Source organism: Mesocricetus auratus, unplaced genomic scaffold, assembly GCF_017639785.1.
Source record: "Mesocricetus auratus isolate SY011 unplaced genomic scaffold, BCM_Maur_2.0 Super-Scaffold_100007, whole genome shotgun sequence".
In the NCBI taxonomy this organism is placed as follows: Eukaryota; Metazoa; Chordata; class Mammalia; order Rodentia; family Cricetidae; genus Mesocricetus; species Mesocricetus auratus.
In genome coordinates, this window is record NW_024429191.1 from 77,093,682 (window position 1) to 77,118,066 (window position 24,385).

The 24,385-nt window shown below is 42.6% G+C and overlaps 1 protein-coding gene and 1 long non-coding RNA gene across 4 annotated transcripts; one reads left to right on the forward strand and one right to left on the reverse strand.

Annotated features, from left to right (window-relative positions):
- Positions 1-1,187: 1,187 nt before the first annotated feature.
- Positions 1,188-5,295, reverse strand: Krt10 (keratin 10). Of its 2 annotated transcripts, none has more exons than XM_013117577.3 (8): positions 4,693-5,295; positions 3,798-3,880; positions 3,342-3,498; positions 3,089-3,250; positions 2,874-2,999; positions 2,415-2,632; positions 1,832-2,134; positions 1,188-1,567 (listed from the first exon to the last, which is right to left on the reverse strand). In XM_013117577.3, exons 1-8 carry the CDS (start codon positions 5,293-5,295, stop codon positions 1,561-1,563), a joined length of 1,659 nt encoding a protein of 552 aa, XP_012973031.1. In that variant the 3' UTR covers positions 1,188-1,560. The 2 variants fall into 2 exon arrangements, with proteins under 2 accessions (XP_012973031.1, XP_012973030.1); XM_013117576.3 differs by having other exon boundaries at positions 1,812-2,134.
- On the forward strand, positions 3,497-5,467 carry LOC121141495. 2 transcript variants are annotated; one of them, XR_005878437.1, is made up of 2 exons: positions 3,497-3,897; positions 4,801-5,467. It is a non-coding gene; the product is annotated as an uncharacterized LOC121141495 (long non-coding RNA). The 2 variants fall into 2 exon arrangements; XR_005878436.1 differs by having other exon boundaries at positions 3,497-3,709.
- The last annotated feature ends 18,918 nt before the right edge of the window (positions 5,468-24,385 follow it).

A 24,385-nucleotide genomic window follows, 5' to 3' on the forward strand; every position in this document is an offset into this window, starting at 1 on the left:
AGGAATCAGATCTTGAAAAACACTGGTATTAAAATCAAGAAGGTTGCCGAAGTTGCTATTCAGTGGACATAGGCAATCCAGAAGCAAAGTGACACTTTCCCCTTTTACTACTTCTAAGAAGAGTACTGTCGGTTAGTTACTATTGCTGTGATGAAACACCATGACCAAAACTACTTGAGGAGGTTTATTTGGCTTATGCTTCCTTACCACTGTTCATCGTTGAAGGAAATCAGGGCAGGAAACTGGAGGCAGGAGCTGATGCCGAGGCCATGGAGGAGAGCTGCTTACTGACTTGTTCCTCATGTCTTGCTCAGCCTGCTTTCTTATGGAACCCAGGACAACTGGCCTGGGGTGGCTCCACCAACAACAGGCTGGATCATTCTCCATCAGTCATTAATGAAAAGAAATGCCTACAAGTTTGCCAATAGCCTACATCTTAGGGAGGCATTTTCTCGATCCCTCCTCTCAGATGACTCTAGCTTGTGTCAAGTTGACACAAAACTAGCCAGCACGTTGGGGTCTAACTGGTTCAGTGTATACTGAAAGGACAAGGTCACATCAATAACAAAAGAATTGGGGAAAGCAGGAGACTTAGAGATGTCTGTTTGGGCACACTGGTATCACTTGGCACACACAAAATAACTTTACTGGCCATGTAATAATTTTGATATGATTTTTGTTGGACTGGTAGAATTTTTGTTATATTTCTTTTTTTTTTTTTTTTCAAGACAGGGTTTCTGGAGGTTCCAGGAGGCTGTCCTGGAACTAGCTCTTGTAGACCAGGCTGGCCTTGAACTCACAGAGATCCGCCTGCCTCTGCCTCCTGAATGCTGGGATTAAAGGCGTGCACCACCAACGCCCGGCTTGTTATGTTTTTGATGGAAGATATATCTTTAAATAGTGTATGAGAATTGAGAACCAATGTCATAATTGGAAGAAAATACAATCAGAAATGATGAGAAATAATAGATTGTGAAGCTTCCTTTTATTTTGGGAATCTTGTTTGAGATGATTTCAAAATTTCCAAGGTTGAAACAATTTAAAGCCAGAGAGCAGGGAGTTCTCCACTCATTGTGTAGCTTTAGAAAATGTAACTTTTGGGGGGAATTATGGACTTTTTCACCCACATTACTCCTATTGGACTGAGCACACCCACACAATTAAATAATAATTCTGACAAATTTAGATAGTTTGCATCAGTAAGAAAGTTTATTGAAATTCATTAGTAAATGAGAAATTCATTAGTAGATGAGAAAGTTTTCTTCTTTTTTCTCCACAAAAGAACACTTTCTGATAAATGAAAAGAAGAAATACAGAAACCACTAAACACCTTTTAGACCCTTATTCTCAAGGAGTGAACCTATTTCTGTAGACCATTAAGACAGAAGTGTTTTCTTGGACATTTTGTTTTCCCCATGTCTGTGCAATGGCCTGTGTGAAGAGACTCTTCTTTGCGCAGCTTAATAGAAGTGTTTCTTGGTTTCTGATTCAATCATAGACGAAAGGACTCGACCATCAGGTGTCACCTCCTCAATAATCGTCTTGATCACTCTGGTTTTGTTAGTATCTGTGAATAGAAAAAAAATTAGAACTTAGATGAAACGACTTGTAGGGATCCTAGCTTAACAAGCTAATACTACAAAAGTAAGATAATACATCGTTTCCAAGCTGTAGATGGGATTTTCCCAAAATTGACGTCTATTAAAAACATAAATAAAAATCTAACTGGAGATTTTCATTATTTTAAAATCAGCTCTTGAGTTTAAAGAGCAACAAAACCATTGGAGAAAATTAAAACTAATTCAGATTACCCCAGTTGATTTCTGCTGACCTTGGTCCTTTAGACGACTGGTCGCCCCCGGACCCGGAAGACTTGAACCCTCCGCTTCCGCTCTGGCCTCCGCTGGAACTTCCGCCGCCGTAGCCACCGCCGGAACTGCCGCCGTGACCACCTCCGCCGGAACTTCCGCCGCCGTAGCCGCCGCCGGAACTGCCCCCGTGGCTGCCGCCGGAGCTTCCGCCGCCGTAGCTGCCGCCGCCGCCACCGGAACTTCCGCCGCCGTAACTGCCGCCGTGGCTTCCACCGCCAGAACTTCCGCCGCCGTAGCTGCCGCCGCCGCGTCCGCCGCCGGAACTAAACAGAGTGTGAGGGTCAAATGGGGTCGCTTCTGACTTGGAAGTTGCTCTCCAGATTAGCATTTTGAGAAAATACAATCCAGTCAAGTTCGTTATTAATACGCATCCATTCATCCATCCATAAATGTTTATACACACAGCCCGAATTTCTGAAAACATCTCTGCCCCTCCCCGCCTCCTTTGCCCCACCCTCTGGCGTTTCCTTGGGTTTGTGTAAGCTTGGCTGTGTGCAATCCTGAAGGAGAGCACTTGGGGAACTGTCCAGGTTTCCATTATACCTTCCTTCGCCTTCTAGCAGGCTGCGGTAGGTTTGGATCTCGTTCTCCAGTCTGGTCTTAATGTCTAGGAGTTGTTGATACTCGGCGTTCTGGCACTCGGTCTCAGCCCGAATCTGTTGCAGCTGTTCCTCCAGGGCAGAGATCTGGCTTTGGATCTGGGACAGCTGCACGCAGTAGCGACCTTCTGTTTCTGCCAGGGAGGCTTCCAGCGATTGTTTCTGAGAAGAAAGTTTTATTAAGTCAATGGAACATGGAAATTCTTCAGTAAGGCGTCATGGAAGGGAAATGGGTAGGGTTTGTGCCTATTGGCAGCCCTGCAGTTTGAGCACTGCCTCAGTGCTAACAGTCTCTCCCCCTCCCCCAAGCTGCAATTTCGGTTCCACTCCCTTGCCCCCAACTCATTTTTAGTATGAAACATTGCAGGATAAAATGGAAGCCGTTTTACAAGATTTAACATACCAGAGCCAGCTGGGACTGTAGCTCGATCTCCAGACCCTGAACAGTGCGCCTCAATTCAGTAATTTCACTCTTATGGCTGGACATTTGTTCAATGTTGCTGTCAATTTCTGTGGTGAGTTCCTTGCTCTAGAGGATTAGAAACCGGCAAAGATGAGAACATCCGGGCATGATACCAAAACCTCCACGAGCTTCGCTGAGAAGGGGAATTACCTTACCTTCTCATTGAACCAGGCTTCTACATCCTTGCGGTTCTTTTCTGCAAGTTGTTCATACTGGCTTCTCATGTTGTCCAGCATCTGAGTCAGGTCGACTCCTGGAGCAGCATTCATTTCCACGTTGACATCACCAGTGGACACGTTCTGAAGGTCTCTCATTTCCTATTTGAGGAAGAGTTAGATTTAATGAATGCACCATGACCAAGATGAACTTTTTTTTTTCCCCTGAGGGGGAAGTGTAATTTTGTATCACCTCCTCGTGGTTCTTTTTCAGGTAGGCCAGCTCTTCAGTCACACTCTCGATCTGCATCTCCAGGTCAGCCTTGCTCAGGGTCAGCTCGTCCAGCACCCTGCGTAGCCCATTGATGTCGGCCTCCACACTCTGGCGCAGGGCGACCTCATTCTCATACCTGAAACAAGCAGGATACAGACACTGGAGGTGCAGGCCCAGGAAGATACAACCTGGACAAAAACTTATGTAATGCACAAATTCATGTAGGGAATACCAATAGTTCGATACAAAGAGTTAACTGTTACTTTAAAACCTTCCTTTGAAGATTACCCAGAAGACATTTCTACAATTCAGACTTTCTTTGGCAGCTCAGGATTGTCTCACTCTGGGTGAGTTTAGGAAGCTATGGACGCTGTCATGGGCATCCAAGGTGGCTGCTGAAACCCCCTTTATTTGTACCACATTCACTTAGCGTACTTCAGTCTGAAGTCGTCAGCTGCCAGTCTGGCATTGTCGATCTGCAGCAGGACATTGGCGTTGTCAGTTGTCAGGGTGAGGATCTGGAGGGAGACAAAAGGTCAGGAGGGCTTATGGCTTATAGAGCCGCATAGGTATATTGCATTTTTATATAGTTCTCTTCCAGAGTTTTTGAGGGAGGCTAATTTAAGCATAGAATATAACAAACTTGCCATCTATAGTACAATATATAATAAAATCTTCCCCTGCACTTTCAGTTCTTCTGTAGCCATGATTCCTTTCTGAACATTGGCTGGTATTATGTAGGTGTATTCCTGCAATTATGACTCTTTCCTTTATGGCTTGTGACTTTTCTTTGTACTGCAGCTTTGTGAGCGACTCACATGTGTATTTGTTTAATTTGTTATAAATTCTTGTAAGTGCATATAATCTGAATTTATAGATGTGGTTTACAGATTCCCTAGAGACAGGAGTATATCATTTCAATATTGGAAAGTTGGTGGTTCCTGCATTGTTGGTGCTGGATATGGCTTACTTGTTATCAACCTCAATATGTATGTATGTATGTATGTATATATATACACACACATATATCCATTTAAAATTCTTTTAGTTCATACATTTGTACATGATCTAGCATATTTTAAATGTATTATATGTTTGTTAAAACCTGAAAGGTTCTCAGTTGTCTATCACCCTGGAAGACAGGCAATGCACATGCTGGATGAAGATAGACATCCCATGCCTTCATAAAATCTTTGATGAGACTTGGTTACAGCAGACATGGAAAAATAACAGGACACAGTGATCAGCCATGCTATGCTTAGCTCAGTTTCATCTGTCGCCATTACATGGGTAGAAATGATTTAAAGCTGGAATTTAAAATGCCCCTTACCTGGTTCTTAAGGTCTTCAATGGTTTGATAGTATTTGCTGTAGTCCCGGGGCTCTCGCTGGCTTGAGTTGCCATACTTTTCATACCATTCTTTGATTTTACCTTCCAGCTCGTAGTTTGACCTTTCCAGAGCCCGGACTTTGTCCAGGTAGGAAGCCAGCCGGTCGTTCAGGTTCTGCATGGCTGCCTTTTCATTTCCAGAGAGAAGGCCGCCACCATCTCCTCCATATCCACCACCAATGCCTCCTCCAAAGCCACTTCCACCGAAGCCGCCTCCACCGAAGCTGCCTCCACCGAAGCTGCCTCCACCGAAGCCGCCTCCTCCATAGCCGCCTCCTCCACAACTTCCAACAAAGCTGCTTCCTCCATAGCCTCCACCAAAGCTGCCTCCGCCAAAACCTCCATAGCCACCTGATGAGCCCCCAAAGCAACCACCACCAGAGCTTCCACGGCTAAAAGAGCCACCGCTGAAGCCCCCTGAGCTAAAACCTCCACCGTGGGAGCTTTTGCTGCTGGAAATTCTGAGGGATGACCCTCCACCTCCTCCTCCTCCTCCACTGCGGGAGGAAGAGAACTGCTTGCTGGAGCTGTATCGGACAGACATGGTGAAGCAGTGTAGCCCAGGGAGTGCCTGCTACCAAGGACAGTGACAGGCCTTTATATACTGAGAGGGTGTGTCTCATAGGGCTTCGGGTTTGCTTGCTTGTACGGTTTTCTTTTTGCCAGCTTAGCATGTTTGACTGATGATTGCATAAATTATATGCAGTAATAACCAATACCTTTTCAATGCTTTTAAATTTGCCCTGGGTACAGCAGGAGACTTACTGTGTTGAAACTGAAAATGGGTGGAGTTCAGATGAGTACATTTTACCTTTGGGAGACCATTGGGTAACGATTTTTCTAATGCTAATTTAGGTTGTATTCAGTATTTTCTAAGTATGGAAAAGGAAATCTGATTGCAGATTATAGTTGAAATAAGAATTTTCAGATTGATATTTTAAACAGCTTTAAGAATTGCAGTAAGTAGCAAGTGTTTACTGTAATCATGCTGTAATAAGGATTATTAACTAAGTAAACAACAAAGACAGAATATGCTGAACTATTTTATTAGTGTTGAAAGTTGCCATGTTTAAGAAACACAATTTAGGAAACACACATGCACACACACATACACACATAGTATGCATTATAAACACACACACATATAATCTCTTATGTAGATGATTTTTATTTGGTAAATGAGACTATACTTATATTTTTGCCTAGGAAACTATACACAAGGAATAACTAAGGAATATTCAAATGTAATGATACTACTATTTTAAGTATGAAACCATGAAGCTTTCTGGGTTATTTCATACTTTTAAACTCATGGTTAAGGTCCATATGAAGACCACTGTGCAGAAACTTTGAGACCACAAACTAACCTGCAGTGCTTTAAGCTCTGACTGATTACAGAGAGAGAATTTGGGTCTATTTGGCTGCAAGTAATAGTTTTCTTGCAACAGTATAAACCCAGGTTATAGAATGTGCTTGCTTTGAGACTTAGAACCCAGACTCGTACCTCTGTCCTCAAGCTAGATTTTCCTTGTCAGTAAACAAGCAAAACACACATCTAGTAAAGTATTTAATTGGCACTTTACATGATATAAAATTGTTTTGTAATACCCATGGGCTATGCTATTGCTTTTGTTAAAATATACTATACATACATTCATACTTATAGATTCACACATGGTTTAGAATTATGTAATGCTTTTAAGGTAGGGTAATTTAAAGTCTCTAGAGTAACCTACTGACACAGGGTTAGCAGTTCTTGTCAATTTTGTGTTGGAAGGTGAGAGAGGTGGCGGCTTTTCCTAATGGTAGCTGGCTGAAGTGTGGTCGAGTCTTGGCTTTGCTTTATTCTACTATTCTGCTGCACTGGATTTGGTGTTAGACTCCAATTCTCACCCCATGCTTTCCCCCACAGGAAAAGGCAAAACCAAAAGAAGATGGAAGCAGGAAAATCTTGAAAGCACAGGGACTCGGCAGGATTCCATTAGTAATTGCTGTTTCAAATTAAATTTGTAGCTGCACATCCCACAGAGCGAGAGCTACAGAAATAGTTTCTGCAGGGAAAGCGAGCGCATTAGTGAAGAGTGCTTGTTAGGCAGCGGGTTATACCAACAGATTGCAGCTCCTCTAACTTGTCAGCACCTGCAAGTAGGGCAACAAAGAAAGAAACAAAAAGCCCTAAGCATGGGAACTGATTCTTGCGAAGATAACGTACAATAAATGGAGGTCATGACAAATCTGGGGAAAAAGAGGACTCTGGCAGGTTCAGAGAGGGGAAGCCTGGGTGTTGAATCTTAGGGAAAAAGCAAAGAGCTTTTGATTTTACTGACAACCACCACAGATTTGGGATTTTGATTTTCCTAGGCTTGCTTTAGTTTTAGCTTTTTATTTTCTGTGCCAATGAAACCCATACAAACCCCAATCTCGTTTAAGATGGATTTGAAAGGTAGTATGGAGAGAGCCATCTTTCCATGGGAGCACTTACTGGCTGAATTGAGTCTTTGACATGAGTGAAATCACAGAGGTGCCATGTGATAATTCTACAGCATAGCTGCATGAAAATGTCTGAGTCTAGCCCTGCCATCACCCACATGTGATTGTCACAGCCTACCTCATAATCGCTTTGTCCTCCGTGTCTGCTGTGTTTCTGTGTGAGGCATGTGGAGATCTTCAAAAGTATGTGCATGAGCTTCCCTCCCTGTCCTTAAAGATCTCTCCAGACATTGAAGGGAAAATCTAAGTACTGCCACTTAAGTGCCACCGGAATGGTACAGGAGTGTGGGGGCTGGCAGGAGCCCTCATTTCTCTAGCATGCCTGGTGTTCAGATGGTTTTCTTTCAGTCTTCCCTTAGTTCTCTCAGAAAGGTACTATTTGTCTAATTTTATAGCTAGAAAATGCTAAACCTTAGAAATTTATAGGAGTTATCCCAGAGGAGCACAGCTAGTTGTGCTAGAATCTGGTTTGGAATCAAAGGCATGGTGACAGAGATGCTAGTTCCCATGACACTGAACTGACACTCAAGATTGTTGAGGCCACTGGACTAGTTTCATGGTACAAGTGGAACTGAGCTGAGACCTGTGAAAGGTGGGTTGGAGTTTTCAGTGTGTGCGACAGCAGAGAGAGGACTGTTCTGGGAAGTGAGGACTGAAAGACATCAAGCAGGTGGAGACTCGAAGTGGACCAGTTTGACTGGAACACGTCGTCCATATTCATACTCCTTAATTTATTCATCTCTTCAACAGGGTTAATTGAGCACCTGCAATATGACCTGGGTTTACATAGGTGACTAAGTTAGAATTCCTGCTCCCTGGAGAGGCAAGCAAACATACCCACGGACCAAGGAGAGCGATGGAGCAATCTAGGCTACATTTGAGGATATGGACAGAATGCTAAGGGAGTCTGTGAGAGAGGTGTATAGCTGAGTAATTATGACAAAGTATTGATAAGGTCCATGCCTGTTCATTGGGAAATTTATAAAATTCAATAATCTTAAATCTGCAGAGATTAAAAAAAGATCTGCAGATAATCTTATGTCACCACTGCTCCAATGCTTTTGTCTGTACTGAGATGGAAATTGCCTGGTAGCTTTGGAAGGTGGTGAAGATTCAGGGGGTAGACTCTAGAATCAGACTGCTTGGATTATAAACCAGCTCACTATTAACTGTGTAGCTTGGCCCATGCTTCCTTGCTCTAAAGTAGGAATACTTTGCTTTCTCTATGGAGTTACCTGGGGAGCCTAATGAGTTAATTAATATAATGCATTAGGACAGGAGATGGCAGGCATAGAAAAAGAGGTAGGCAGGTACTTTTGTTTTTATCACTGATTTCTGTTTCTTACAGCTTAACCCACTCAGGGCTGCAAAATATGAAAGAATGGGTCATGGGAGACAGCTTAGTTGCGGAAGTGCTTGTATTTGCTGAGTCAGTCTCAGAATCTGTGTGAAAAACAAGTGGATCCCTGAGGCTGTCTGACCAACTGGTCAAGTTTATTGGTAAACTCTAGGTTCAGTGAGAAACGCTGTCTCTAAGATAAGGTGGACAGTGAGGAAGACGCCCAACTTTGACCTTTCGTCTTCACAGGCAGGTACATACACATGTGTGTATACATGAACACTCACACTCACACCCACAGAGAGAGAGGGGGTGGAGAGGGAGGGAGGATGAAAGGATAGGGTTAGAGGGTAGAAAATGGCCAGAGAGGAGAGCAGAGGGGAAAGAACTTTTAGCCTGCTTTATGATGAACTCGCTGTCCATTTTTCTGTGACACTTGCTTCCATTTGTGTTTTTAAAGCTCATTTTATCCATTTTCTACTACCCAAGAACTGACTAATTTTTATCATATCTTGGCTTTCAGATATTTTCCCCAAGATGATTTCACCAGCTTCTGTAGTCTTTTTTTTTTTTTTTTTTTTTGGCTCCTCATTGTGTCACTTGAGATCTAGTTTGTTCACGGTGGCGTGATTAATGCTATGGAAGCAGTGTTGTCATTACCTCATCAGCATGCTCCAGCTTCTATGCTGGATTAAGTCTTTTCTATAACCTGGCTCTCTCCTGTCCAGCCAACCCCATGCCCCCTGCGGTGAGGGTGGCTGGGTAGAAGGAGAGCCGCATTCTCATAAAGTAATTACATGGCCTTGGGCAAGACACTCAGCTTTTCTGTGTTTCAAGTTATTATCCCATAAAATATGGAGCCTGATGATACTAAAAATTAAAATATGAGCAGCACAAAATTCAGTGAAAACGTTTAGCATTTCCTAAAATATTGCTTAATTACAAGCAGGCCTTCCTTTTCACTTTCAATCAAGACACCACACATGGTTCCGCCTTGAGGCCCCTGTTTGTTGCTCTCAGTTTGGAATAGCATTGGTTCTTCCTGTGGATGACTTGCTTGCAGCATTCAAATCCTCGTACCTCAGCAGCAGACCGGCTGAGAGGCCATCTCATTCATGAGAGTTTTTTCACTATTAGGCTAGCTTGTGGCGGTCTCTCTCTTAGTTCCTGTGTTGCACTGAGTTTTGTGATACTTCCTTGATTCTTGGCACACCTCATAGAAACTTATTGTTCTCTAAGGAGTTTTGAGTGCCTTCCCCCACTCTCTTTGCTTTTGTTCTCTGAACATTTGTCCTGAATGCATTGATACTCTTACAAGTTGAAAACTGAAGGGCTAAGTCAAAAGTTGATTTTGCTTGGTAAAAAAATTATGACACTTGTGAGTGTGAAAATGCTTTGTTGGAGGAAGAAATACAAGATTCTGCACAACAGTCACAGGATACCTTTGGTGTGTATCTGAGACTAGGTAGACCTCAAACCCGCATTTTCCTTCTTCAATTAAGTCATTTGTTTGATCTGCTGATATTTTCTTGATGCTAGTAAACTACTGAGATAAGTAGTTGTGTTATGAAATCTGAATTTTGGGCACTTATCGGTTGGCCTTCTCTTTAAGTACCCTGTGAGTATGTAGTAAAGTAGATTAAATATGATATGATTTAGCCTTTAAATTTCTCTTATTTATCACAGGATTCTTCTTTTGGTCAAGCTAACACCATTCTGTAAAAGACAGTTGCCTATGATGAATAAGCTGCCTTTGGAGGGAAATAGTGGCAAAGAACAGAAAGTAGAAATGTAATATCCATTTTTGGTTTCATAAGAAAACAGGAAAGCTGGAAGAACCAAATGAGCCAATATGCACAAACTCCAATCTTAAAAGACTGAAGAGAGACCCATCAAAATTTGGCAGCTGGTTTTCACTCTCATAATTCTTTTAGGACTATTCTTTGTTGTTCATTCATGTTGATTAAATTTAAAGAATGGTTGGGTATAAACTGAACATAACTCCCCCTCACTCTTACTTGTGAAATTTATGCAAATCTAAATAGAATGGTGAAGATTTCCGCTTAGAAATGGGACATAGAGGTTAAACTGCACAGTAATAATTTGCTTCCCTAGCTATTTTAATTAAATACATAAAGCTTAAATTGAAGGGAAATCATACAGAGTAAAATTAATCTCTTAATGTTATTATTCAGAAAATTCTTCTATGCCTGACTTAAAAAAACAAATGACTAGTTCTATAACAAATGTAGCTCTTTTTCTGAGTCACATGTTTTCCCAAGCAGGAAAGAATGCAGGAGACTAGACTTAAATAACCATTAAAATGTAATGCAGTGGTGTGACGGAAATTGACCGTGACCATTCTGGCTCTACAGGCCTGGAGACTGATCACATTCCAAGATGATTTATTTTTTTTTTTGGATTAAACACACTTAACAAGTATGCAGATCCTATTTGGAAAGTCAGTCCCTGACCAGGTATGTAAAGCTTAAGAGTTCCGAGTTCCAAGTCCTGTGGTAAGAACTTTACCTGTGTTTTGTCTCATCAAATCCTAATGGCAACTTTATGAAGTTTGCTCAAAAGTCTTCCTGAAAGGGCTTTGCTGGAATCTCATCACATTTATTTACTTCTCAAACTCCTTTGAAATGACTTAAAACTGCATTTTCCAGCATTGTGGTTTAGAAAACTAATGAGTACGTAGGGATTTTATTATTTTTTTTAAGGTAGGCAGATTTTCTTTACTATTGCTACTAGAAAAAATGGCACAGTGATTTGGAGAGAAAAAGAAGGAGTGGGTGAGTGGTGCTGTCCTGGGGAGGCCAGGTTTGCAGGTCTTCTTTGCACTCCGTGGCTCTGCACACTTCCTGGGGGTCTCCTCTGTTTGGGTGTCTGGAGGTTCTCAAGTCTTTGTCAGGATTGTGCTCAGCCCCAATGCAGTCATTAAATCGGTGCAATTAGCCACCATGCATAATTGCAGCCTTAATCCTTTTAGACTGCTGGTTTTTCCAGAAGCTGCTAGCTCCCATTACAGAGCTTAGTCCCTTTCTTCAGGCTTTAACTCTTAAGTCTTGGGGAATAAAGTGCAATACCGGGCGCAAACCTGACTTAACGTGCTAGTGAACCAGACCATGGAGTGCGCCTGATGGCTCGAAATTCCTCAGCTTCTACATGTTTATTTTGGTTAAAAGGTGGGGCTAAGTAGAATTTTCTAGGTTTTCTTTCTTTTAAAACGGTAATTAAATTTATTCTTTGACAATTTCGTACATGAATATAGCACATTCTGATTACTCTTGTCCCCAACCCTCTGTTATCTCCCTTCTGACTCTGTCACCAACCCTCTATTCCTTTCCCACATTCATGTCCTTTGCTTTGTTTTGTGGCTCACTGAGTTTAATCAGGGCATTCTGTGTGGCTATGGGTTTGGAACAATTCACCAGGACCTGATGGGCTCACCAGTGAGTCCACAACTAAAGGTGACTCTATTGTCAGCTAGTAGGTCCAGAGTAAGGGGCAGAGCCCCAAGGCCCCGCCCCTACCCATGACTGACTGTTGACAGGGCCAGTTTTGGGCAGGCCCAGTGCACGTAACAGCAGTTGCTCTGTGTTCATGTTTGAGATGACTGTGTTGTGCCCAAGAGGATGACATCTCACAGCCATGCTTCCCGTCACTTGGATTTTATGTTTTTTCCCTTCTTCCACGGTGTCCCCTGAGCCTTGGGGACTGTTGGTGGTATAAATGTCTTATTTAGGACTGAGCGTTTGACCATTGAACCTTGAATAGCCACGAGCCTTTGCATTCACTGCTGGTCACTGCAAATAGAGGCGTTTTCTGGTTTAGATAAGTTATATAAGATGTTGGACTTGATTACAAATGAAGACCCTGCATCCTGTAATGTTGGTTGTGGTTTTAGTCCATTACATGGAGACCATCAGGAGTAAGAACAGTTCTGCTCTAGGCCCCAGCCCAGACCCCCAGCACTGGTAGGGGTGGATGCGTTTCAGACAAGCAACATCTTTCATCACTGACTCTTACTCTGTTAAACACTGTCAGGTCTTTATGTGTGTTTTCTCAGAGAACCCACTTCACAACCCAGAAGTCAGAAACTACTAGTCTCTGCTTACAGAGGAGGAAACCTAAGTTAGGGCGACAGCACAGTGATGAGTTGGTGGCCCAGCTGGAACGGACACTAAGCCTGTTGTTAGATCGTATAGTCTTAAACCTGATCTTTCATTGCCAGACCCGGAACTAAACTTCCCTTTGTGCTTCCAAAATCTTCCAGAAATAAAAATTGCTGTGTCGAAGATGGAACCTTTTTCTCGTCACAGGCTGTCTTAGGAGAGGGTGACGTTTGCTACCTATAACTGAACTAAGTGAAAGAGATTTTAAGGCATCCAGGTTTGAAGAACATTCCTTTTGACTTAGCCAGTATTTGAAGTGCAGTTTATGGGGCTGTTTTGGGCCCTGGTCATATGCTTTTGTCATACATGCTTCTTCACTGATGGTCTTTCTAGGCCTGCATCTGAACTACACTGGTTCTGGGTACCAGGTGTACTTAAGACTAGTGTCTAGGTAGTCAGCTCAAACTGGACTGAATTGCCTTTGAACAAACAGTGGAGTCATGCTTGGTTTTTGGCATCATCACCCTGGTCTTCTTCCTCTTCCTGTTGAACCTCTCTGCACCTCATTGGGCGCTGTGGGCTTTCTTGTGCTTTAACTTCTCATTCGTGTCAAGGGGCGTGGTGCTGCTCACCAACATTGATAAAACACTGCCTATTCACCCTATGCGGTTCAGAACGCTAGCCTCTGTGTTTCAAGCTCGCTACTTTTCATTGTGAAATGAAAGACTGTTCCTAGAGACAGGAATTTCAGATATTGCTGAGAAGGAGGGGGAAGATGTTGGGCTGAAATCTCACTCTGCCCACTTAAAAGGCCAGCTTCCAGCAAAAGTCTGATTCCCCTTTTCAAGAGTACATATGGATAGACTGGGGAGATGCCTCAGTCTGAAAAGTGCTTGCCATGCAAACATGAAGATCCTAGTGTGGGTCCCCAGCATGGTATAAAAAGCAGGGTCTGCTGGCTCATGGTTGTAATCCAAGATGTGAGAGGGTGGTGACCTGAGAATCCCTTGGGTTGATGATCTCCAGGTTCAGTGTAACCTTGTTAAAAAAAAGACAATTGAGTAGGACACCCTCATATGCATGTATGGATTTGCACCACTATGGCCACAGGTGTGACTGGGCAAGAGAGTGCCAAGTCCTCCGCCTTGTCCTTTTGCTGAGCCCATTTCATCCTTAAGTAGAAGTTATTCTCCTTGATGGAGAATTCCATGGAAAGCTGCTCACCTCTATTCTAGGAGCCAAAGGTCAGGATGCTCTAGCTAACTTAGCTTTTCTTAAAACTGCTTTCCATCATTACCTACTCCAGTGGGACAACAATTTATCTTAGCTCCTGTTAAAACTATTTGTTTCAACTGCTTACTCTTAGAAAACCACTCTGCAGCTGCTGTGCGAGATGCCTCAATGAAGTCTCTGCCTTTAACCACACTCCCTGTTCTGGACACTTGGGGGTCACCTCTAGGTCCCCAAACACTTGGATGTGGTCCCAGAAAACTGGAACAAAGACTTTCAATTGGCTATACACTGTGTCTGAGTGGTCATCTCTGGTGTGCTCCCTGTAGCATAGGAAAAGAAACTCTGAAAGGTTTGGGGATTCCAGGGGAACACTGGGCTGGATTGGCCTTTTAGATAAGAGGTTTATGAGAAGAGTTGTTAACACCATAGACAGACAGATGGCACAGGCAGGGCTCCAGGTGGAGTTACGGGATACTAGGTGGAGTGGGAGTCTCTTCTTAGAGGTCTTAGAGGTAGCAGGAGGTTTCATAGGGCATGGTTGGTGAGTAGTCCATAGTACTGCTTATGTCAGACCCTCTCTGCTTCCCATTGACAGGGCACAGGTAGGGGGAGGGGAGTTCTTGCATTTCCAGGAGGGAGGAAGGAATCATATTAATGAGTGACTTAGAGGATATGGTAGAAGAGAGTAGGAGGGATACATTTCACCCCAGCTCCAAACTTCAAAGTGAATTAACAGAAACAATAATAATTTGCCATGGTACTGGAGTGAACAAGACTGAGAACATGGCAGTCTGCCTGCAGACTAGGGTAGCACATCTTCACCGCTTGGCTTGAGTTTCTCGAAGGCGTGCCAGTGCAGGGCTCACAAGGCAGAAACAGCGGAGGATGCATGGCGTGTTTGTTCTTTGGAAGCCCAGACTCCTTCCTTGCCTTGGAAAGCCAGCTCACTGGTGCCCTTAAGAGACTGGCTCAGGTGGGCTGAGATGGAGTCACCTCTGTGGCTGCTGTCTTGGGACTGCAGAAACCAGCTCACCCTTTTTTTTTCCTGCACCTCCTTACCAGATGAAAGGAAAGATAATGGGGGCAGAGGGTGGAAACCACTGTTAACAGGAGTTAAGTAACAGAGGACAATGAGCTCTTCCCCTGCGGAGCCAAGCCCCAGTGTAGAGGCGGGGCTGCACGGAGTGTGAGAGAGGGAGTTCCCTGCACTGCTAAGGAAAGGAGCCAGCATCTACCCGAGTTTCCATGGTTGATTTTAGATATTTGCTTTGCTGACTTCTTCTTTCTACAGCATCCCCCCCCACCCAACATCGTCAGCAATAATCCTGTGTTACTTGAGGTCGACACCCCAAAGTCACATCCCAGCTTAGTCTGTCCTCTCCTGTTGGCCTCCACTTTCCTGTGGAGAGTGCCGTGAGAATAGGTGTTAGGTGGATTATCATCTGGCTAGTTTAATTCAGGCGTGTGATTTACTGATGGGAGAGGAGGGTAGGAACGCAGAGGTAGTCACTAAAGCTGCTCAGATTATCACCGAAGATATTTAGATAAAAAAATACACCTTTGATCTGAGTGGAATTTGGGACACTGTGGGGGTGAAAACCCGAGAGAAGAGATTTTTCTGTATTGTTCCAGTTATTAACACAACTTGACCATAAGGTTTGCGGTAACAAGAAAGGTTAGGAAAGCCCTTTGTTGTCTCCAGCCCCTTGTCCCAAAGGACAAAGACAGGGATTGGCTCTGGTTTTCTTATTTTTGCATAATAGTTATTCTCTGTTCTCTACATGTGTTATGTTAGACACTTGGCTCTGTAGATGCTAAGGTGTGAGAGAGAGACATAGTCCTGATCCTTAAGGAAGCCAACTCTTCAAGAGGGAGGGCTAAGTTCTGGGAAGGAGACCCAAACGCCTGCTGCAGGAGAGTTTCCTAGTACAGATTTACACTGCGCATGTAAATTACAGGCAAATAGAATCGAGATTCTGGAGAAGCCACGGAGCTGCACATTCAGTAACAAATGGGAAGTCATTACATGAAACAACACACTAGACAAAGAGGCCTCTGTGTGTGGAGGAGTTGGAAACACACAGGACAAACTGAAAACTTGGGCTGGACATAGTTGATATGCATAGGTGCCAAGAGATAAGCCTGAAAATAGGTTGGGAAGTTCCTTTCCTGAATCCTGGAGTAGACAAATGAGAGACATTAAATAGCAGACAAGCGCGACTTCAACATTTAAAAGCTTAAGCTTGGACTAGAAGGATTTTAGGGAAAATGGAGGTAGGAAGTCAAAATAGGAGTTTTCAAGTGTCTGAGGTGGGAAGAAGACAACGAGACACCAAGAAGGGAGCAGTGGTGTGGGAAGGAAGGAAAGGGAGGGACTAAATGGTGGTGTTTGACTGTGGCTGGTTACAAGTGGGTGGTGGCCGAGTCTAAGATGACAAGAGGTTCCTAGGTTTGGGCTGGAGGAATATCATTAATTGATATGAATACTAAAGATAGGCAGGCCTTGTAGGAAAGACAGTGAATTTGGGATAGGAAGATTGGCGAGGAGGCACCCAGTGAACAACCAAGTCTAGCTATGCCATGGCAGTGGGTGGGATTCAGGAAAGTGTGTGTGGCTGTACTTGGAAGTTACTGGCAAAGAGAAAGCATGGATTGTACAAAATCCCCTGGGGAGAAACAGAAGACCAAGGACACCACAGCATGCAATATGTAAATGAGGCAGAGAGAGAGAGAGAGAGAGAGAGAGAGAACCAGGAGGCAGAACTTAGAAGAAGGCAAGAGAGAAGAGAATTTCCACATGTGCTGACCAACACTATGAAAGATTCAAACTTGTGTTTCAATTAGGATGTTCAGGAAAGATCCTGCAAGTTACCATTGTCTTCCGTGACTAGGGAGTGAATCACTCCCTAGGTATTAACTAAAATTACACTCACAGCCTCAGTCCTCATAATTCATAGATCATTTAATCTGACCGCTTATGCAAAGTGCGAGGAGCCCTGAGACTGATGTGTGGTTAAGAGACAGCAGAAGGAGAAGCTGACCCACATGAGGCAGCAGATGAGGCATCGGGAACGCCTGACTTCTACGAAGAAGAACAAACTGAAGGTGAAGACTGAATGGGGAGGAAATTTCAAAGTTAGGCTTGGCTCAGAGGACGAGCACCCAGCCAAAGAAGTGAATGAGGAGTGGTCTGGAAGCCCAAGAAAGCTCTGGAAATCAGTGTGGGTGGAAGCATGGTAATTCACCCGGCAGCGTCCAGACAGAGGTTATTTGAGGTTGTGAGTTTCACACTCTGTAGAGAGAGACCATAGAGAAGGGGGGGCCAAGAGAAAAACATCTATACTATTGTCATGGAGATTCTGGAACAACAATTTTTCAGATAATTTAGGGCACAGGAGTCAGCTCGTTTATCGTTAGAGAAGGAGAGGGTGGAGAGAGAATGAAGTCACCTACATCTTGAGTTGCTAGAACATTCCAAATGAGTGTACACGGCAAAGGAATGGCAAGGAGGAAAACAGGTGTCATTAGGATAAGAATGTGTGGGACACATTGGTAAGCAGAAGCAGGCTGGATGCTGGAGTCTTCAAAGGCATTTAGGAAATGTTTCCTTCCAGGAAGCAAAGAAAGGAAGAACTCAGGGATCCCAGAAGTGGGCAGCACAGGCAGGAGCCTGAAAAAGAAGAACATTAGAAATAATATCGACAAGGAGCCCTCAGTGAGGGTTTGAGACTGTAAGTCTGTATCTACCCATCGCATGAAATGATATGTCCATCTTGTACTCCAGCTTCCAAACTCTTGAAGGCATGGCTTCCTGTAAGGATAGGATGACATTTTGCTTCCTTTTGTATCCTCGGAAGCCCAATAAAACAAAATTTTGGTTGAATAAAATTTATCATAAGGAATTTATAAAAAACAGACATGTGGTGTCAATTAAAAAAACCAACTGTAGAGGGGAGTGGGGCAAAGGTGGGGGGGAGGGGAGAGGGGGAACTGGAAAGAGGGGAAGCTTTGGGATGTAAAAACAAAACAAAAATAAACAACAACAACAATAAAGATTTTTTAAAAAGAAAAAACAACTGTGGTGAATTTTGCGAAACTGAGTTCTCAGCAAAGTGTTCTTGGGTGACTGGGAAAATATGGTCCTCTTTGTTAAACTGGAACTATCACCTGTACATCATATTATGTGAATGCAGTTGTCGTAGCCTGGCGTCAAATGTCAGGTGAATCTAGGTACGGCAACGTTCAATGTATGGACCAGAAAAGCTGAGGAACAGATTATGGACCCATGACAAAATATCTACATTGATTCTAATTCTCATCTTTAGGAAAATCTGTTGATCTAGTCTGTGGACAACCCTTTGTTTGCTTTATCTTATATTTCCCATACTTCCATTAGTGGGTTTTAGATTAATATTAGTAAGCATTCGTAACTTTAACTAGTTAGTTGGTAAAGCAATTTATTTCCTGAATACATTCAAGAACTGATAATGTAAAATAGAAAAATAGTCTTAGGGACTTTATAGATCAGAGTTAACAAATGCTAAACCTTCTCAATTGTCTTTCTCCCTCCCTTTCTCCATTTCTTCTGAGACAGCCTCACTATACACCCAGGTTGGTCTCAAACTTCCCATCCTCATCCTCAGCCTCCTGAGTGCTGGGATCACACACATGGGTCACAGCACCCACACGGAGCCTCCTTGATGCCACTCTTCTGTATTCAGAGCAGACATTGCTAATTGACAACGACACAGCTTTCTGATGAACCTAGGTTTGCCTCTGGGTTGCTCTTAATAATTCCAGTTAAGGAAATCACAATTGGTTTTCTAGACTTGATTGGTGTGAGAGAAAACTGTCTCTTCTTTCTAGCTTAAATTGTTTGTCAGCGACCATGTGTTCATGAAAAATACAAATCCTCCTGGGAAGGACCTGAGGCATGGTCTTTCTTTTGAGTTTAACAACATGGAGAAAGCTAAAACCTTCTTCCTCCTATTGACACTGGACAGTTTAACAGAAAGAATGCCAGAACAGACAGACAGACATGAGCGCCAACATATTTACTGCTATGGCTTTAACTGTAACAGAGTTTGCAAGGACCTCAGAGACTGTCACCACCTTTCAAGTTCCAGCTGTGTCTCTTTATGAGGACTTTGCTAAATGATGCAATCTTGCTTAATCCCTGCAAAAGAAATGATATCCAACCCAGTGTCTAAATCTTAAACTTGAGATCAACAATTTAGATAGCACAGGAGAATTAGATACTATGTCCTAGAGATAGTTTTTCACTCACATACACACAACTAAAAACAAACACACCTCATTACACTCTTAAAAAAGACATTTAAAAAAATAACTGGATACTGTAGCAGAAATTCTCAAACGTTATCCACTTATTGTTCCCCTTTTTGGTCTTGTTCAGTATCCAACACTAAGAAGAACCCCTTACCAAATATTTGCAATGTCAGCTTGAATATTTCTGGTGATGGAAAACCTCACTGACTTACATTACTTAAGATGCTACAAATGATTTCTTAAATTTTTTTATCTTGACTTGAAATCTGCTAGACAGACATGGCCATTCAGCTGGAGAGCCCTTTCGTCTCCTAGAGTCTTTCCCACCATTCACCTGTGCCTCAGAAGACCCGGCTTCCACCTACAGCATCATGGGAGCTGATTTTACTTGCATCCCTTGTAAATCTGTAGTTTTAATCTTGTTTTTTTCCTTCTGTTGTTTTCTGTTTGTGGCATTATCTCAAGGAATACTGTTTGGAGAAATGTGTGTTGTGTTTTATCCCACTATTCCCATCTCCAGAGTAACATGACAGCCTTTCGAGATACAATTCAAAACTCATTTTCTTATGTAAACTCATGGAAATTATTTAAATGTAATGATCATTAGGAACATAAACGCATCCCCTCCCCATTTCAGGGCGTGACTCCAGGGTGGCTCATGTGTCTTGACACATTTGTAATGGGAACTTTCTGGGTTCACCTTTTTTTCTTGGGTGTGGGGCCAAGGTTTGTCACTCAGACTTCTCTGATTGTGGTGTTGATTAAGTACTTGGTTCTTAAGCTGTAATTATCTTCCTCTTCAATTAAAATCACATTTCTTTATTGCAACACAGCCGTTGCAAAATCTAATAACACATATTGGGTTTTTGTTTCACTCCAAACAAACTTTCCCTGCGTATTCATATTATAGTTGTTCATCTGTTAGATGCTGCTGTTCCCCCTGCTGGGCAGGACACTCTTCCCAATACTGCTTGATCAGTAGGTACTTTATAATATGGTTAGTTTGGCTAGCCCTTGCTGTAGAATGCTCTACAGTCATTTGTTGCAGAGTAGTGATTAAAACATTATGATTGTTCCCAGATTTTATAATTTTGGGTGACTCATACACTAGAGCCATACATATATGACAGCCTAATTGGTTCCAAGATGAAAAATTCAATCAGTATAAGTTTTTATTGGAAAATATGCCAAATGACAGACTAAATGGTTTTCACTGGATTTTAGCCAATCTTGTCCTCTGATCAAAAAGAAAAAAATTTTTATTGATGGATTGATTTGGGGAATTGTACATGGTATGAATGGGTGCTCTCAGTGAACTGTGCCCCAAATTCACTTTCCTGTGAGTTTTTCAGTGGCATGTAAACGATGGATCAACCTCATGTGCCATTTATAAACATCATTCCATCTCACATGTAGGTGGTATGCCCATCTTCTCCCAGATGTTTCATTAAGTACCAGGGATTTGTCTCCAGATGGCCAATGATACACGGTGTTACCTTTGCTTTGGTCTTCTAGGACAGAATTATGCCATTTGCGGGAAAATGGGGGATACTGTTGGTTGGCATTCCAAATACAGTAAGTCAGACTGGAAATACAGATGTTGCATGTTTCTATAATATGCCAAATCTATATTAAAAATATGAAGATTACGCCAGGCGGTGGTGGCACACGCCTTTAATCCCAGCACTCAGGAGGCAGAGGCAGGCGGATCTCTGTGAGTTCGAGGCCAGGCTGGACCGACAGCCTCCAAAACAATACAGAGAAACCCTGTCTCATAAAAACCAAAAAAAAATATGAAGATTATTTGGGAAGAGGAAGAAGGTCTATAGGAGTGGAAAGGAGATAAGAGAACATGAGCTGGTATGTGAATATGAACAAAAGCAATATATGTAGGTATAAAAATTTCATAATGATGTTCCATTATATGCACTTGATATATGCTAATAAAGAACCTTAAAGAATTGGTTGTCAGCTTCCTGGATTGATCCTGGGGCTGCTACTCTGAGTCATCTGTCTGTGTCTTGTCTTTATGTGTGGCTCTGGCAGTGTGATGCTTCAGCTTTGTTCTTTTTGACGAATACAGCTCTGGCATCTGAGTCTTTTGTGTGTCTGTATGAAGTTTGAGATAGTTTTCTCTAGTCCCCTGGAAGTCTTCATTGGAATTTTGATGGGGATGGCATTGCACATCTAATCGCCTGACTTCCTGAAATAAGGAACCATTTAAGTAAATGCTGCCATATTTGTTTTAAAAAGTTCATCATTGGGCTGTAAATTTTTACTCAGCAGTAAAGAGCCCTGGCTATTCTCTCTAGAGGACTCCGTTTCAATTCCTGGTACCCACATGGTGGCTCACAATCATTTATCACTCCAGTCCCAGGAGACCTGATGCTGTCTTCTGGCCTTCATGTACACCAGGCACACACGTGACACAAATCATTTTATTAAGAGTTCATCTTCTAAGACTGAAGCCTGGATTGCCGTGGTGAAGGAACTTGGGGTTCTTATGGGTCAGATGCCTTGGTTTATTTTTTCCCATCATCTTGCGCATCACACCATGCAGAGAAATGTTATATCATTTTTTATAGTTCTCTGCTTGGGTATGTAGGCTCTGCTCAGATCTGCTCCACCACAAGAGTGGTTCTCTTGCTCATCTCTATGCATTTTCCACTGTCTTGCAAAGGTCTGCAGCATCCTGTCTATATCTTCTCTCCTAGGCAGGCGTCTTTATGCATCAAGGTAAGATGATTGACAGTCATGTCTGTGGCCACTTACAGTTGCCACAGGTCGATATTAGTTTGAGAGAAAAGTAAATTTTAGAGGACCCCTGATGATAAGAGCTGAGAGGCACACATTTTGTTTTGATCTAGAATATGAGGATTATTTTGACACTAAAATCATGCTTTTTCTTAACCTTTAAGTCATCTCTCTAGCTCCAAAATCATTCTTCTTCTTATTTCCTATAAACCTAGTCTTTCATCAGTTGCTTTAGGAGAATTCTCTTTTATACCCATAGTTAGTAGATTGTACTCTGTATGGATGAGTTAGGAAATGCCAATTTTGCATATCATCTATGCACATATTGTTATCTGATAAACACCAAATAAAAAGCAAGTTACTTTGTCAAAACAACTTCTGGTATTCTTAATATGTGTGGGAAGAAAATCTTCAGGTTGATTTCCTTAGAAAATGTCATGAGCTAAAAGCCTGCTTGTTGAAACTGAAGGACACTTTCTACTGAGTCACCAGTCATTGAGCAACATGATTTCTATCAGTAAGCTTGTGAAATGACCAAGCTCAGGTCTGCATGCTTTCGGTAAGTTTTCTAACCCCACAGAGTGCAGTGAAAACATTCACCGAATCCAATGACTACCTCAGTAAAATGGAAACACCTTTCCCAGTGTTTTCCCCTGTGCAACAGTCAGTCAAACTCTTTTATTAAGAATTAAGAACAAAATAAGAGTAATTGATTTCCAGGGGACTGAAGCATATCTAAACAGAGTGATAACAAATAAGAGATCCAGGTGGAATATTTTCAAGGCATCCTCTTGATGCCTCCTCTGTGATGGAAACTATTTAGCTATTGTGTCTTGATAAGCATGGGTTTATCTGTTCAGTATTATCATGAGCGAGTGATGGAAAATTAGGAAGTAAACACAGCTGCTGTGAGTTCATGATCATGTTTAGCACATGGCACATCAGAGCACCCTCCAGTTCTTACATTCTTTATGTCCTTCTTCCATAATGGTCCCCAAGCCTTGGTGGTGAGCTTCGTATAGCTGCCCCATCTAGGGCTGAGCACTTGGTCTCTTGATGTCAACACATTGACCAGTTGGGCATCTCTGCACCAACTGCTGTCTACTGCAACAATGTGCCTCTCTGACCAAGGTTGAGAGCAGCCCAGGTCTCCGGCCAGCCTGTGATCTGATGGATATTTCCAGAAAACAGCATCCAAAGTTTTTATAACAAATGTTTATTGAGCACTTTATCATGGTAGCTACATGCTAGGTGCTTGAGCTGCCTAGAGGGCAACATGGGTGTTGCAGCTTTTGTTCAGTATTTTCACACTTGTACACGATTCTATGCACCTCTATCTAACAAGCGCTGGTCACCTCCTGCAGTGGGATACACATGATGCTTTGTTGACTGTTCTGGATGCCATTATTGTGTGCATGTTTGTACGTGTGTGTACTAGTGTATGCATGCACATGGACGTGTGTGTGTGTGTGTGTGTGTGTGTGTGTGTGTGTGTGTGTGTGTGTGCATGTAGAGGCTAGAGGTCAATTCTGGGTGTTGCTACCAAAACTGGCCATCTTGTTTTTGAGACAAGGTTTCTTAGTGGGTACAAAGTGTCTTGTAGTGATGGAACTGTGTTTTTTTCTCTTAAGGACCCACAGTTTGAGGAAGGTCAGACTTGGTTGGAGTTTTGGTATTTGCTCCAAGTCCTTGACGAGTTTTGAGTAACGTGGTGATGAGATCAGCTCTGTGAGGTGAGAGCAGAAAGAAGAGGCTGCAAGCGGAAGCTGTGTGGCTCCCAGCTCAGATGGGGCTGTGATGGTCATGGCAGTGGAGAATAACGACCAGATCAATGAGCTTAGTGCATGGCTGAATGGAGGAATCCGGAAACTCAGACACTCAGTTTCAGGGTGTATACAGCTTACTCTAGGTAAAAAACCCCAACAGAAGGATTTCCAGAGCAGCAGTGGTGGAAGAATACTTTTTTTCCTGGATTGCTTAGCTCAAGTTCAATTTCACTGAAATATAAGAACTTGTTTAAATAAGGTTCTCTCATTTGATGTTTTGTCTGAGGATATCAGGCATAAGTTTAGTAACCGTGATTTAGAGATAAATTGTCATGATAACAAGGAAGGTTTGGATATGTGTATCTACCACAACATATCACATACAGCATATACACATTTTATGATATACAGCATACATTTTTGGAATGTAGTTTTACATTATTAGGTTTTCAGGGTGCCAATACTTTGGAAAATGCAGCTTAAGTCTACTCAATAGGATGAAAACTCATACAGGCCCTTTTCGGTAACAGTATGACAATATATCCTGTCTAAATTGACAAATAATTGTGTAACTTGCTATTTTAGTGTATGTTGGGAAATACAACCTGACATGTAGCATCCCTTCACTCAGAAATGTTCCTCTGT